The 15,694-nt window shown below is 40.0% G+C and overlaps 1 protein-coding gene across 2 annotated transcripts in view; it reads left to right on the forward strand.

Annotated features, from left to right (window-relative positions):
• The first annotated feature begins 2,036 nt into the window (after positions 1 to 2,036).
• Positions 2,037 to 15,694, forward strand: part of ogdhb (oxoglutarate dehydrogenase b) — a 31,816-nt gene continuing 18,158 nt past the window's right edge. For both annotated transcript variants that reach the window (XM_075456474.1, XM_075456476.1), the window contains exons 1-4: positions 2,037 to 2,142; positions 4,394 to 4,805; positions 8,736 to 8,924; positions 9,799 to 9,892. In XM_075456474.1, coding sequence (XP_075312589.1) covers positions 4,572 to 4,805; positions 8,736 to 8,924; positions 9,799 to 9,892 — 517 coding nt within the window. In that variant the 5' untranslated portion in view covers positions 2,037 to 2,142; positions 4,394 to 4,571. The remainder of the gene's footprint in view (positions 2,143 to 4,393; positions 4,806 to 8,735; positions 8,925 to 9,798; positions 9,893 to 15,694) is intronic.

Consider the following 15,694-nt stretch of genomic DNA (forward strand, 5'->3'; position numbering starts at 1 on the left):
GGAGCTTGGCCTGTTTTCAGGCAGCCCAGAACGTTTAACCAACACAACACAGAGACATCGTATAACTCCTGTCTTGGCCTCTTTGCACTGGCTACCGGTGCATTTGAACATTTTAGTTCTCACTGCTGATCTCTCGGATATCCGCACCCCTTCTCGCAGTCTGAGGTCAGCTGGTTAAAGACTGCTGGTGGTTCCACGGATCCATTGTAAGTCCGGAGTGGACAGGGCTTTTAAAGCGTCTTTATTCTGATCCTCTTGAAACGTTTAAAAAGCAGCCAAAGACCTTGCTATTCAGGCAGACTTTTGATTAGACAAAGGCTTGGTTTTATGCCTGTTTGCTCCTATCTTCCTTTATTTCTTATCTCGTATCTCCTGTGCTCTTGTGTTTTAAATGTGACTGCTTTTTGCATTTTATTTTTGGACTATTGTAAAGCACTTTTGTGGCTTTGAACCTGTGAAACGTGCTATATAAATACACTTAACTTGCTCACTAACTCACATTAAAGTGAGAAACCCCCTTTAAGAATGTTTTTAATGATCACTTGTGAATGGATTTTGGATGCAGAAGTTTTCGTGGAGATCCAAACTATAAGGTTTAACAGGATGAGGAAGTCACCTGAAATGGTAACGTCTTCTTCTCCTTCTCTCAGTCTACAGGAATGTCTTTGAAATGACAAAGACTTCATTTGCATCACCAGTGGAGTTACGTTAATGCTCATTAACATAAAAGAGACGGGCAGCAGGATGCAGAGATACGGCAGCCTGCTTGGGAACAAATGAACATGATCAGATGTATTACTGAAGGATTTGAATGGACTTTTTTCTTTGTCGTAACTTTTAACACTTTGTGCCAAATGAGAAACATTTTCATGATCAGATACACGCTTAGCTTTACTGACACAGAAACAGTGACATGCACATGGCTTTATCTCATCCTCCCGGCACCGTTTCCTGCACGCATGACGATAAACTTACTACTTACTTACATCCTAATTTCAGCAGCCAGGTTATTAATTAACTTCAGATCACTGCAGATGGAGCTTCAGCCTCTCAGATGTGCTGATCATGATTGTGCATTCTTCCCTCAGTGTGAGATTAGCAGACTCACACTGGCAGTTTTTAAAGCCTAATCTCAGTCTAATCCCACTCTGGCCTCCTCCCTTTTACAGCATCACATCACTTCTAAATTTGTTTGACTTGTATTCTCAAAGCTAATCAATTGGTGCTTTTACACGACCTCCTTGTAGTTGTATTTTTCAACATTTTACTGACCTGCAGTTCTAATCATAAAGTAATAACAAAGAATATGTGATGATTGATCATAGTAGTAATAAAATAAGAACATATTAATGGCATATTGACTTAATATTAGTGGCACTTTTGCAAGATATTTTTAGTATTCTTATAAAACAAAGTAAGTGACCTTTATTTTACGAATCAAACATGTAAATTAGTACATACACAGCCACGTACTTGTATACAGTAGGCCTAAGTATACTTTAGGTTGTTCAACTTTAGCGCACAAAAGTACAAGAAATACACTTTAAATTCTCCTTTTCTACCATGTAATTACAACTGAAATAGACTGATCACTAAACTAGCTGTTCCAAATCAGTAAACTTTGAGTTAACTAATGATTACCACACTTTAAGTTTACTGAGGATCAGTCTCTGCAGGTACACTCAGGTATGATGAATCTATTTATCAATCTATGCTGTTTATGTACATATACAAAGAGTGTGTGTCATTGGTGTATTTACGGCTGTCAAAAAATGTCATAAAAGTTCAACTTTAACTTTAATATTTAAACTGAAATATTAAAAAAAAAAATAGCAGAATGTAAATAATTTGAATATATTACTTTTTTTTTTTTTAATTATTATTATTAAACTCATTTAATCTGAACAACCGGACGTTTACAAAACAGCAGAAAACCTTTTCTTCGCACGTTCAGTTTAGCTGACGTCACCGCCAACGTGACGCAGATCGGCACCCGGGGACGATTACAGACGCTGCTCGCGCCCGAGCCCAGTACACCGCAGAGTTTTCTCCTCATTCACGGTACGAGAGGCGGCGGAGGAAGCAGCCGCACGCGCACCGGCAAGTCCGCGGATTTAAAAAAAAAAAAGAAAAGAAAAAGAGGTAAATGGATTCAAAAGGATGAAAATGAAACGTTTTGGTTGTTGGATGAACTTTTCTGAGAAGTCAAAGTTTATTTACTTATTTTGTTTTAGTTGTATCGCGGGAGTCCTGCACGTGATCCCGCAGTTTGTTTTGTTGTCGCTCGCGCGTGCTGTACCTGTTTAACCTGAGTTAAATTATATCTGCTCTGCGGTGACTACTCTTCACTGTTACGGTTCTGCTGGGGAACTCGTTTTGTCTGTCAGAACTTAATCAGCTGGTAAACTGATAATTAATCATCTCTTTTTAGGGGAAATTTGCTCATGTGTGTTCAATCCAGTTTTTAAATCCGATGCTTTTCTTTGTTGTACATGACGGTAAAGTGACTTTTATTTATCTTTTGGTTAAGCAGAACATTTAAAAACATAAACATTGACAAGTAAGTTTATAATCAATGATAACAATAATTCATGTTAGTGCAGCAATAATTGAATCTTCCATGTAATGTTTGGGTTTGTTACAGTCCGGTTTGTCTGTATTTAGGCTGTACAGCATCTACTCTGCATCCTGTGAGAACTGACATAGCTTTACAAGGCTAAAAGTGTCATGGAGCTATTTAATTATTTTCAGTCAACAAATTCCAAAATTTAGCAGCAACCCATAGGTCTGATGGAAGAAAATGAAATTATTGTTCTAGACTGCCCTAACCAGACTTTTAACAGAAGATGAACTACTGTGACTCAGATTCCTTAAACTCAGGCGTACACATAAAGATAATGTGGTTGGAAGTGGAATTCCTCCTTCAACACGTGTTGAATTAGACTCAAACTGGCCGATATGCTCTGTTCATGCTCCTCTGAAATGAGACATTTCACCATCTTTCATAGAAATGTCTGACATTAGTTAGTGGACATTTAGGGCCACAGAGTACGAATCATCAAGGCTGCAGCATCAGTTATTATAATATTGACTATTCTGTTGATTATATAATCAGTTGCAATAATAACAGATTTAAATTAGATTAAGCCTCTTATTTCCTTTCTTTATTGTCTGTTATCAGACAACACAGTGAAACAGAAACAGAGAGTGAAATAACAGCAGTTAACGACGCCTTAACCAGCAGTCTCTGATTTTACACATGCAACATGGTCTGATAAAATGTTTTTTATTCTGGTTGGACTTTGATGTGACTGAGAATATTAGTTCACATTAACAGTTTATGATCAGGGAAGTTCTGGTGACATTTAAACAGAAATTAGATTAAAAACAAATTGCTTTTTGGAAAAAATACGGGACAGAAATTAAAAAGTGTCTGTAGCGCCCAGCCTCAGCTTCCTTATGTTCTCGGCTAGCGTCTTTCTCAGCTAACAAGCCGACTGATTTCCATTAGAATGCTAACGGGAAATGTTCCCTTGTGTTTGTTCCGCTCAGTGGACTCGATATGTGAACTGGCTGCTTTCTGCTGAGATGCTGTAGCATTGACGTTGTGCTATCGTGCTAAGCTAATTGGCTGTTACAATACAGAACAGTATTTTCTCTTTTCTTTTCTTTGAAATGTTCCCAAACTTTCAAATTGTCTCCTCTTTTACTCTGATTTTGCTCCTCATTGTTTTCTCTGGTTTCCTCCATCAAATCAAGCTGCTACAACTTGTTGTGCGACAGTAAAAGCTGTCCATGTGAAACATAAGCAGAACATGTTGGTGGGAGTTAAACAAAACGTCAAAGCTGATAAATTAAATCACGGATTTTTATGTAATCGAGTTATTCGATGACTTATTTTCTTAGCACTTATACTATTATTTTTAGATAGATTGATAGATTTGAGGTTTTTCTCCCTAAAAATGTGCATTTCAGCTTTTGCTGTCTGAGTAACATGTAGATTGGTCCAAATGAATCCACTGGCTGAGCTACGGTGAAAATGGGAACATGCTTTGCTGCAGTTGCAAGAATAGGCCATGTGGCACCTTCCTACAGAGCTGTGCTGAAGTGTTTTACATTACAACTGAGCTCTGACTTAAAGTGAACACTGCACTGCTTAAACATGAGATGGCTTAGATAATACAACCAATCAGAAATGTTCATCACAGCAAACCAAAAGCTGCAAAGTACAGGCTTCCAACCAAAAACATCTCCCTGGTACTGGTTACTGTGTTGGAAATGCAGCTCAGGAAAGTACTGAAAGACTAACTAAGAGGTTTGAACATGAGATTAAATCACAGTGACAATGCGGTGATAACGAGAAGTGTTTTTAATGAGCAATTTTTGCATTTAGATTCAACTGGGACCAGCGGAGAGAAGAAAAGGAGCAGAATTTGTGGGGAAAACCATATTCACCAGCTCAGACACACAGGAGGATCAAGGGCACTGAGGAGCCTCATTTGGAATATTCTTGCTGCATTTTCCCTCCAGGAGAGGAGTTGGAAGTGAGGAGCTGTGGCTGATCTGTAGCCATGCATCGGTTAAGGACTACAGTTGCACGGCTTTGGCCTTTAACGGCTGCACAGGCCGCCCAGAGCCTGTCGCGGACCAGACTGTCGGTGCTCGAAAAAGTTTTAAGGACATTTCAGCCCTCCAGGCGCCTGAACTCGAACGTGGCTGCTGAGCCCTTTCTTAACGGCACCAGCTCTAACTATGTGGAGGAGATGTACTACGCATGGCTGGAGAATCCAAGGAATGTGCACAAGGTACAGTAAGCCTAATGAGAGTGTTTGATGAGATGTGTGAGATGTACATGTGGAAAGACTGTAATTTTCCCTCACACGTGTGTGCAAAACTGTCTCTGGGTAGCTGGGTGTACAGAAATCACCCAAAGGAGTAATAAAAGATTATCAACCTCCACTGAAACTGCTGCACGGTAATGGTGCCTCTAAATACGATGCATCATTAGTGACCCAGTGCCAAAGTACAGCACTTTCCAGCTGATATCATGAGACTATCTCCTTTGCATTGTTTCCTGGTGGTTCGTCTCGCCCTAGTTTTCAGAAGTCATAAGCAAGTTTTCTTTGTGTTGACGTTAGTTGACTGATGGTTTGAAGCTTGTCTAGTAACAGGAATGTTTTTTCCTGCACGTTTAACCTGAATAGCAATTTATGTTTCCCATCCAGAGGCAATACCTTAAAGGCTGAAACAATGTTTGCTGTAAATCCTCCCACACTTGTTCCCTTCTGCTCATTTCATGTCACATCCAGTCACAAACCTTTGCACTTGTTTACTCTGAGTGGCCCTTCGCCCTCTTTTTGAGGGCCCAGAAAAGGTCAAAATGAGATGTCAGTGGTAACAACTACTTGCCCCAAATACAGTGGGGTAAAGTTTACACAAATAGACACCAACATCATCTGCTCGGTGTGCATGTTTGAATAGTGAAACAGTAGCTATAGAGCAGAAAATAACAAGGGGATTCTGTGTCATAAAATGATCAAATAATGTGAGAATCAGATGATAATAGATTGTCCGTAAAGAAACCTTAGTTTGAACCACTGGGATCAATATGATAACTGAACAAAGGCTGACCTTTTTTGTTTTATCATGCTTCCCTTCCTCCTCATTTGTAAATCTGATTCTTCTTCAGAAGTCTCCACCTCTCCAACCTCTCCACCTTTACGGTGCTGCCCCTGCAGTTACACATAGCAGGAGGCTCCACTACGTTGCATGTAGCTGCGCAGGTCCAGTGAAATTATGCCCATGTATTCACACAAGATGCCTTTTGTATTTTTATTTGGTCTCTCTTTTCTCTCTTCAGTCAACACAGAGAAAACTACAAAGAATAAAGGACATTCAGGCTGAAATTATTTCATCTTTCATTTCCTTTTAAGCCTCTCGCTGATGTCCACCATAGTAACGTTCATGTTACCACACGTCAACATTAAATGAAACCTTTCCAGCACATTGCCCTATAAAGTAATTTTATGATGATAGATTTTAAACAAGCCTTTTTATGCATTTTTATAATTTTCTAACCATCTTATAACATTATTAGTGGTTCTATGAACTCATGAATTCCAATAAGTTTATATCCAGTTTTATTTATAAAGCGCCAAATCACAACAAATGTGATCTCAAGACACTTCAAAGATACAGTCCAATTCAAGCCAATTAGAATCCAACTCATTGTAATACAATCATAATCCAATTAATTAGATTCCAAATTAGTCCAATTCATGCAGAGCCAAAAAAGTAGCCTAGCTAAAGAATCCTACAGATTGCACTGAAACTTCTCTTTGATCCAATCCCTCGTCCTGAGAGTGCATGAGGTGACTGTGGGAAGAAAAAAACTTCCTTTTTACAGGAAGACACCTCCATCAGAACCAGAACCAGGAAGGGCGGCCATCTGCCTCGACCAGCTGGGGGCTGAGAGGACAGAAAAGAGGGGACAACAAACACTGTAACACCAGGCCAGGGACACCTGCTGAGAGAGAGAAACACAAGTTAATGACAACAATGATGTCACATGTACATGGAGAGTAAAGAGAGCAGAGGAAGGAGAGGTGCATCATGGGAAGTCCCCCGGCAGTCTGGGCCTATAGCAGCATAACTATGGGATGTTTCAGGGTCACCTGAACAATCTCGAACTTTAAGCTTTATCAAAAAGGAAAGTTTTAAGCCTGACATTAAATGTAGAGAATTTCTGAAAAATATACAAACTTAACATCTTTATTAACATGTCTCCTGGACAGTTAAAGTGGGTGTTAGCTACAGTACAGCAGTGTACTTTTGTGACCTTGTCTGCTGACGTGACTTGTTCTGTGCACGTGTGTGGAACAGCTCTTTCTGGATGCCGAAATACTAAAATTCGAGTAGAACTCAAGTTTGCTTGTGTCTCGAACTTTAAACTTTGCTTTTGGTAGGCCAAGCAGACCAACGTCAGATATGATGTCAGTAAGCTGATAAACATCAGCGAGTGGATTAACCATGTGCCCTTGGACGTAGACTTTCACACTGATCAAAAAGTTCAAGCAAACAATGGGATGTGTTTTATGGAAGACGTAACACACACCTTCAGATGGACTGTAAAGGCATTTTTGTAGCAGATGACTAGCAGTTTCTCTTTGTTTCTAACTGTGCTGTCAGGTGTTTCTTTTTCCTCATGGTAAAAATGTTATGTTATGCTCTACCTGTAAGCTGATATCCACTACAGAGGAGAGTGTGACAACTCTGATCTTAAAAGCTTCTCATGGCAGTAAGCTAATTACTCTCCTCTCTGATTAGAAACTTAGATGGATGGTCAACCTTGTACAGCCACTTCAGTGAAGGGTTACTCTATGTATGTATGTTGGCTGAGGACACACTGTCATGCCACCTGTAATCAAACCCTGGGCATTGTTGTGTAATTTAATGCTGTGAACACAAACATAATGAGGCTATTCCTCCAGTCAGACCAAAAACCCTCCAGCTCTCTATATAGATATAGACAGTTCCTCTGTTGATCCCAGAGGGAAATATTTTAGCAGTGTAGCTGTAAGTTAGCAGCAGATGCTAGCAAACAATGCTTTCTCATCAACAGTGATGGACCAAGCCGGAGATATACACAGAGTAACTCGTAGTAATGCATGTGTACCGTTAATTACTGCGTTTATACATTTAGTATATATTAACCTCATTAAACAATTATACTTGGAGACCTACATCTTTATCAGAAACATGCCGATAATGTAATGTTAACACACCGAGAGGTACACAGCGTTCAATGTAGCAGCGAGAGTGAGGAGAGGACCGGTGTTGTGTTGGAAACACACCTTATCCACACAGCTACAGGTTGATGAGTTACTGAACATAACCGTTCAGCTAGAAAGCTTCAACTAACAAAGTAATGTGAGAACAATAATGTTCATCTTTCAGAAAGGAACAGCAATAACTCCTTAGAACTTGCTGTACGTCATCTTCATTCTATCTGGTTAATTTCTCTTTTTACTGCAGTTATTTTTCTTGTCTTAATTAATTTTGTTGTGTTAATATATGCCTTTTATCTTCTTTTTTTATTACACCTTCTTGATATTTTTTTTATTACATGCCGTATCTACATTATATTCTTTTATATCTGTGTTAGTGTGTCTGTTTTTTATTATGCGTATAACCTAAGCTAATTTGAATTACTCTTATTTGACAAGTGCCATATCAATCAAGTTGTGAATGATTGATTTGACGATAAAGAAAGTGAAAGAACATAAATGGTCTTCATTAGCTGTTAAAGTCAGCTGTTAACTAACATGTTGCTTTTTACTTTAACTTATTTTTCTTTTAACTTGAGGAGTGTGTATGCAGTTTGTTGTGCACATCTTACACAAAATACGCTGAAGTACTGCTTCATGGATGCATGTTGTTCAGATGTTATCAGGTGAGCTTCTTGTCTTTTGTTTAAATCATTTACTCTTGTGTGTGAATTCAATTCAATTCAGTTTATTTATAAAGCGCCAAATTACAACTAATGTCATCTCAAGGCACTTAAATAATATAGTCCAATTCAAGCCAATTGGAGTTCAACTCATTGTAATTGCGAGTGTCAAATGAACATAGTTCATTTCTGTGACCCACCAGGAGCTGATCGGATCCTCTGCGGAAGTGGAATTTTTGTTCATTTTCTTTAAATGTGCTGATTGAGTTGTCTGTTCTCGCTGCAGTCCTGGGATATATTTTTCCGGAATGCGAACACCGGGGCTCCACCTGGTACGGCCTACCAGAGCCCTCCCCCGCTCAGTGGACTCTCTGAGGGGATGACTGGTGTCCAGGCGCTGGTGGGAGCTCAGCTTAATGTAGAGAAGTTGGTGGAGGATCATCTAGCTGTGCAGTCACTGATTCGAGCCTACCAGGTAAGCTAAACACACCCGTGTATTAGTGTGACTTGTCTCCTTTTTTTTATGTCATACTGTTCACATTTCATCCCTTTATATCAGAGGGACTGTTTGGTTAAATTTAGCTTTATGTTCGGACAAAGTCTTGTTTTCTTTGAGTTAAATTTGGCGATTGATGACATCACCAGGTACTGAGTATCTTCTCTGGTGATGCTCTCCAAGCCTCTACTACAGCCACCTTCAGCTCCTGCTGGTTCCGGGGGCTTGTCCCTTTAAGTTTCTTCTCCAGCACATAGAAGGTGTGCTCAGCTAGATTTAAATCAGCTCGGCCATTCAGGAATGTTCCATGTTTCAGCTCTGAGAAACTCTGCTGCTGCCTCAGCAGGATGTTTGGGATCATTATCTTGTTGCAGGATGAAGCTCTGTCCAATGAGTTTGGAGGCATTTACTGGAACTTTAGCAGCTCAGAAATCATTGTGCAGCTGCCATCAGCAGCTCCATCATCAATGAAGATAAGTGTGGCAGTACCCAAGCCATAACACCCCCACCACCATGTTTAACAGAGGAAACTGCTATGCTTCGGATCTTGGGCACTTCCTTTTGGTCTCTCTCCTCATGTTGAACAACTACAGACCCCAAGCTGTAGAAACAAGCCGAGGGATCTTATCCCTGCACTTATGAAACAGTGAAACACACCTGAGGAACCACAAACACCTGGAAGACACCTGTCGCAAACATTATGGAGCCCTGAAATGAGTGGGACTGTGTAAAGAGATGGTTGTAATTTCTACAAGGTGGAACTGAAATGGAGGAGAAATACTTTCAATTAAGATGACAAACGACCTTCACACTGAGCAGGCTCACTGGCTGAGCCTTGTCGCCCTGTTTGCAGGTACGAGGCCACCACATATCGAAGTTGGACCCACTGGGAATCAGCTGTGTGGACTTCGATGATGCTCCGTGTACTGTTGGTATTCAGAATGTTGGTGAGAAAAATGATCCTGCTGCATGTTTGCTCATTTTCCATTTCCCTCTCTGATCCCTTCCTTCCTGTTTCCATCGAAACTCATTATTTCTTTTAACTCCTGGCATCCTTCTCTTTTTGTTTCGCTGTCATATTCTTTGGTGTTTTTTCCAAACTTAATTCATTATTTTTGGTGATCCATCACCTTTGTGTGGATCATGCTGCATGTTTTGGGGTCACCACGAGGCTGGATTGTTTTCATCATTTCAAGGAAACATTTCCTGCAAAGAAAGACTAACGCTGTTTTCAGTTTGAACACTGCCTCAGGAGGTGATTCTAACAGGAAAGACAGTTAGGTCTGGAGTACACTTTGTACATGAATTTACCATAACAGACAACCGGATGCTGGTGAAGGAAATGATCTAACTCAACTGGTTACTTTAATTTTAGCTGATCAGATACTCAATGAGACAAAAAAAAACACTCTTATCATCACATTTATTTACAGTTCTAGTAAATATGACATGCACCACATGTTTCCCTTGTTAGTGTCCTGTAATATTTTGTTTTATTTGGGAAAAGATGAAGATATGACAGCTTCTAATGTACAATTAAAACATTTACTCAATTACCAGAGTATGAGTTGCTCCCTATTTGGAGAAAGTACAGTCTTTTTATAGTAAATTTTATAAAACATTATTTGGTTTCAGATTCACAAATCAAATAACTGATGCTTTTTTTCTGTGTATCATAACCCTAAATGGATTTCAGGACGTCAGATTAGCTGGAAAAGTTGGGCACATGTACATGATTCACGTATTATTAGATTTGTTCTGAGAGCGCGGCTCAATTCAAATTGTTACACATTCTATCCACATTGATAACTACGTATTTTATGATAAATTAATAAAGATTAACAAGCCATTAACAAGAAGTTATTGGCTTTTAACTGTCTTAAAATCAAAGATTGAACAAAGATGACGGCATGTTAACTTCAGGAAGACGAACACCAGATGAAGAGACTTTTCACATCCTGGTTGAAATAAAAGATTTGATTCAATCTAAAAATAATCTACTCATTATTTGTACCATTTCATGTCATAATCAGTCATATGTAGTTGTGCACGTGCTGCAGTTGTTTCAGAACATACTGTACAAGCGAACTGTGTTCCCTGCAAGATAAGACAGCATGCTTTATGATGCTGTGGCAGTTGATTAGCTGAGAGAGGACGTTAGCAGGCTGATGTTAGCAGGCTGATGTTAGCAGGCTGATGTTAGCAGGCTGATGTTAGCAGGCTGATGTTAGCAGGCTGATGTTAGCAGGCTGATGCTAGCAGGCTGATGTTAGCAGGCTGATGTTAGCAGTTTACTCCAAGCACAGCTGTGCTGAAGCCAGTTTATGTTTGACCAGTTTATTGTTCTCTAATCCACTGATTCACGCTTTAACAAGTCCAGTTTGCTCTTGAACATGTGCATCCTGTTTTTCTTATCAGCACATAGTTTATAACCAGTCACGGTTTCTGAGGAGACGAGATAAGACACAGTGCGTTATGGTTATTAACACACCACTTTCTGCTGTTTGTTCTCCAGATTGATTGTGTCAACATGTGGTCCATGTTAAACTCAGTTCTGTGTTAACGTTAAGTTGAACTGAAGAGTTGGAACAAAGTAAAAAGTGCTTGTCTGTGAGGCACAGTGTGAAAACTGTCATTGTGCCTGATGAAAAGATCTGGCCTCTGAGCTCAAAACCGGGTGATTGTTGCGACCTGTAGTAGGACGTTTCCATGGTTACTGGTGGTATTGTTCAAATTAGGCGAGAGGTTCACAGAGGTGGGACAACGGGTCAGTGTCAGAGCCCAAACCTGCCTAATGTCAGAAGCTCTGTTACATACTCAACTTGCCAGAATTTTCTGTGTTATGGAGGCAGGATGTGACACTTAAACCCACTTTTCCATCAAATCATTTAAATAATTTGATAACCTGATTGTAAGAATGTGATAAATCTTTGAAAAAGGCTTCTTGTGACATGGACTGAAAGTTCCTGACTTAGCTATCAGTCAGACTTATTAGCTAGGAAATTGTTTTTGAATTGGCTCTATATGAACGAATTGGATTATTTTATGAATAATTATGATTACAATGAATTGAATTCCAATTGGCTTGAATTGGACTTACTATCTAAGTGCCTTGAGATGACATTTGTTGTATTTGGCGCTATATAAATAAAAATGAATTGAATTGAATTGAATCAGAATTTATGTTTTTTCTTTACTGACAAGGCTTTAAAGATATGTTTATCCACACTATGCATCAGTTCTGAATTATTTATATCATACAGCTATGTCTGCTGCAGTCAGCAGCTATGATTCAAGAAGGAAAATGAAGGCTGAATTAATGAAATCTGGACCCAGTGGTGCCTGCGGCGCTTCTTACATCCATCTGGGTGGTTTTGAACCACAAGTGATGGTGTGATAGTGGCAGCTGAATGTAGATTAGATGAATAGATAAACTCAGAGGTGTAAAACTGCTTGTTTAAACTGAGGCTTCTATCCAAGGTCTTTTACTTCGAGTTTAATGACTGTGACAGGGTGATACACGCTCCCATAACTTTTATAATGTCCTGTTTTCTGGTGTTAGTCAGGCCTCCTATCTTTTAACAGCTCCCTGGTATGTTTTAGGATTGGTATCAAGGTTTCATTGTTGACTTGTAAGGCTCTAGATAGATAGATAGATAAATACTTTATTCATAGTATTCATAGTAACCCTATGTGGGTTTGCGACTTGATATCTTTCAGAGCTCCTACAACGTTTGCTTTTAGTTGTCCTGAGGTGGAGTTTGGTGCACTGAGGAGACCTGAACGTTTGCAGTCCCCAAATTATACAGCCGACTACCACTGGATGTTAGGATCTCCAACAGCCTGTTCTTAAGTCTCCTCTTAAAGGAGAAGTTTGCTTTTTTTAAACCTGGACCTTATTTCTGGCATGAAATACGCTCATCTACTCACTGATAACAGTTTGGTGAAAGTCGGCGTCCTTCGGACGATATTTTTGACACACAACCCTCGGGTCAACATTAGTAGTCATAACGTATTTTCATTATGAAACTTAACTACAAAGTTTGTGGTTTGCATGTTCATGCGTGTGTTCTCTCCGGGTACTCCGGCTTCCTCCCACCATCCAAAAACATGCATGTTAGGTTCATTGGTGACTCTGAATTGACCCTAGGAGTGAGTCTGCATTAGGATTGGACAATTATGGCCAAAATAATAATCACGATTATTTTGATCAGTATTGAGATCACGATTATTCACTGATTTTAGTGAAATAAAATGTTTTTATTCCACTTTTCTGTCACCATAACTCTGCTTTCATCCATATTGTGCAACATTGCTGCTAATGTACAAATATGATCCTCATTCAGATCAATTCAGAGCACCTCTGAGCAGAAAAACAGAAATAAAGATATTCTAACGGAACAAACCGACAGGGCCCTGATTTCTCTATGTGTTTAAATGATTCAAACCTGTAGAAAACAGAGTCGGTGCTGGTTGATGTTGGACTGTTTTTCTTGGCCTTCCTGCAGTTTGTTTTCAGACGCTTCATTAACTCTGCAGCTCTCTCTGAACATGATCTGTTCCCGGTTAACACCACTCGCCCTGAATCTGAAGTATTTCAGATCGAGGAACCCGCTCTGCTCTCTGTTCCTATAGATCCGTCCTCATGTCGCTACTCGTCCAAACTTCATCCAGGAAACTTCTAGAACAGACGTGATTAGGTCCAGCACATGTGTGGTCAGCAGGGAGTGCTGGGTTTGCTTTACCTGCGCGTTGCATTGGCGCCGCATTTCAAATATCAGACGGTCGTGTCTGTTTAATTGAGATCCAGATTGAAATCTGATTATTGGCCTGTGAATTAGTGGCCCTGAGATGGACTGACAACCTGTTCAGGGTGTACTCTTGCTTCTCGCCCAATGACAGCTGGGATAGGCTCCAGCCCCCTGCGACTTTGAATTGGATTGAGCGGGTATAGACAATGGATGGATGGATAAAATGATTCCGTTACAGGAATGTAAAACGTAGATACACGCTTGATACTGAAAAACATACAGTACATGCTCTCTCAGATGTGCTTTGTTCCATTCGTATTATTTTCAAATCTTGATTTGAGCTATCTGATATGAGTTGGCACGTCGTTCTAGAACATTTTATCTAACACAATGACTACCGTAATTACTTCTTTTCTTTCATTTTCCCACTTGCTATTCAGAGTTTCTATTTGTAAGCTGGAGACTGACTGGAGTCCGTCAGAGAACAACGAAATAAATCTGAAATAAAGTGTCATTTATTGCTTGTTAGACAACAGCCCCCCACACCCGTGGGAGGCTTTTGCACTGGCAGATTTTAAGTGACAGTCCACATTCTGCCGAAGAATGAGAAAATGTTAGAAAATAACTTTTGGGGAAATAAAGCCCACTGCATTTCTGTGATAAGTTGTCTCTCTGGATCTGTTTTTGTTCTCTTACTAGGAGCTAACCCCCACAGTACATCCAGAGATATTCATATTAGAAACTCTAATGAGCTCCTTCTGGGATTTATTCCACAAGCTTCCTGTGGTTTATCATAAACTCCTTATGTCACAGTGGTGGGTTTGAACATGTTTGCTAACATCGGGGCAGACACTTTACACGAAACCAAAATCAGCCTTCTTGGAAAAGTTGTGTGTGTGTTTGTTGGCTTGTGGCAACCTTTGCTCGGTGGCTGATGAGGTCAAACAGGACTTATCTGTGACTGCTTTATTAAAACGTTACTGTGATAAGATCACAGGCGGACAGCACTTGATTACTTTCACCATCAAAAAGAATTTCTATGGGGGGGTTTGTGTGTGAGGCGGTATACAGAGAGAGGAAAGTCTAAAGATCCCTTACGTAACACAGAGAGCTGACTCTGACATATTGGATTCCCCCACCCACCCTGCACTCATTTGCTTATTGCTAACATCCTATACGTTCGATAAACACAAGTCTGTTTAGGATGACTCAGACTGCTCATTCTTAGGATATTAACACAGTGTATTACCAGTAATAATACACTTGTCCTGTTCATTGTGTGGTTTGTTAGTTTTGTCTCAGCTTGGAGAACATCAGCTACTTCCTACCAAATTCTGTTAACACAAGCTCTTTTCAGACATGAGATATGTGGCATTATCACATACCGGTGATGGGGGGGATCAACAGAAATGTCTTACTCTTTAGTCATATTTCCAGTTAGTGCTGGGCGGTATACCGGTTCACACTGAATACCGGTTTATAATTTCATTATGATATGAATTTTTAATATACTGTACCGCCATACCGGTGTATTTGATTACACAACGGGGTGAACGCTGCGTCGCGCGACATTGTTTGAGACGGAACCCTTTTCAGCAGGGCTCTCAAGTCTCACGCAATGAGCGTGAGACACACGCATTTCAACAAGTTCACACGCTCACACGCCACACATGTCATTTCTCACGCTGAGAAATGATCAACTTCGTCGCACAGAAATTCTAATGGCCTATACTATAAACGAGTCAATGGCAGGTTACTGTGCACTCGTACAGCTCAGAACTATAGCTCTGGTACAGCCGTCTTGATTTAGCAACCCATCGGAAAATCACAAAATAGAATTTCTCAGCCAATCACAAAACAGAATTTCTTGTTGCCGGGTGAGGTCTGAAATAGCTTTAAGCTGCAAGCACGCGTTCCATGAATGCACAGCGGACATAACCTTTATGCTCTGAATGGGTGCAGAAGTTGTAGACGAGCTGGAGGTGGAAGAGAACCGTC

This window comes from Odontesthes bonariensis, chromosome 22 (genome assembly GCF_027942865.1).
Source record: "Odontesthes bonariensis isolate fOdoBon6 chromosome 22, fOdoBon6.hap1, whole genome shotgun sequence".
In the NCBI taxonomy this organism is placed as follows: domain Eukaryota; kingdom Metazoa; phylum Chordata; class Actinopteri; order Atheriniformes; family Atherinopsidae; genus Odontesthes; species Odontesthes bonariensis.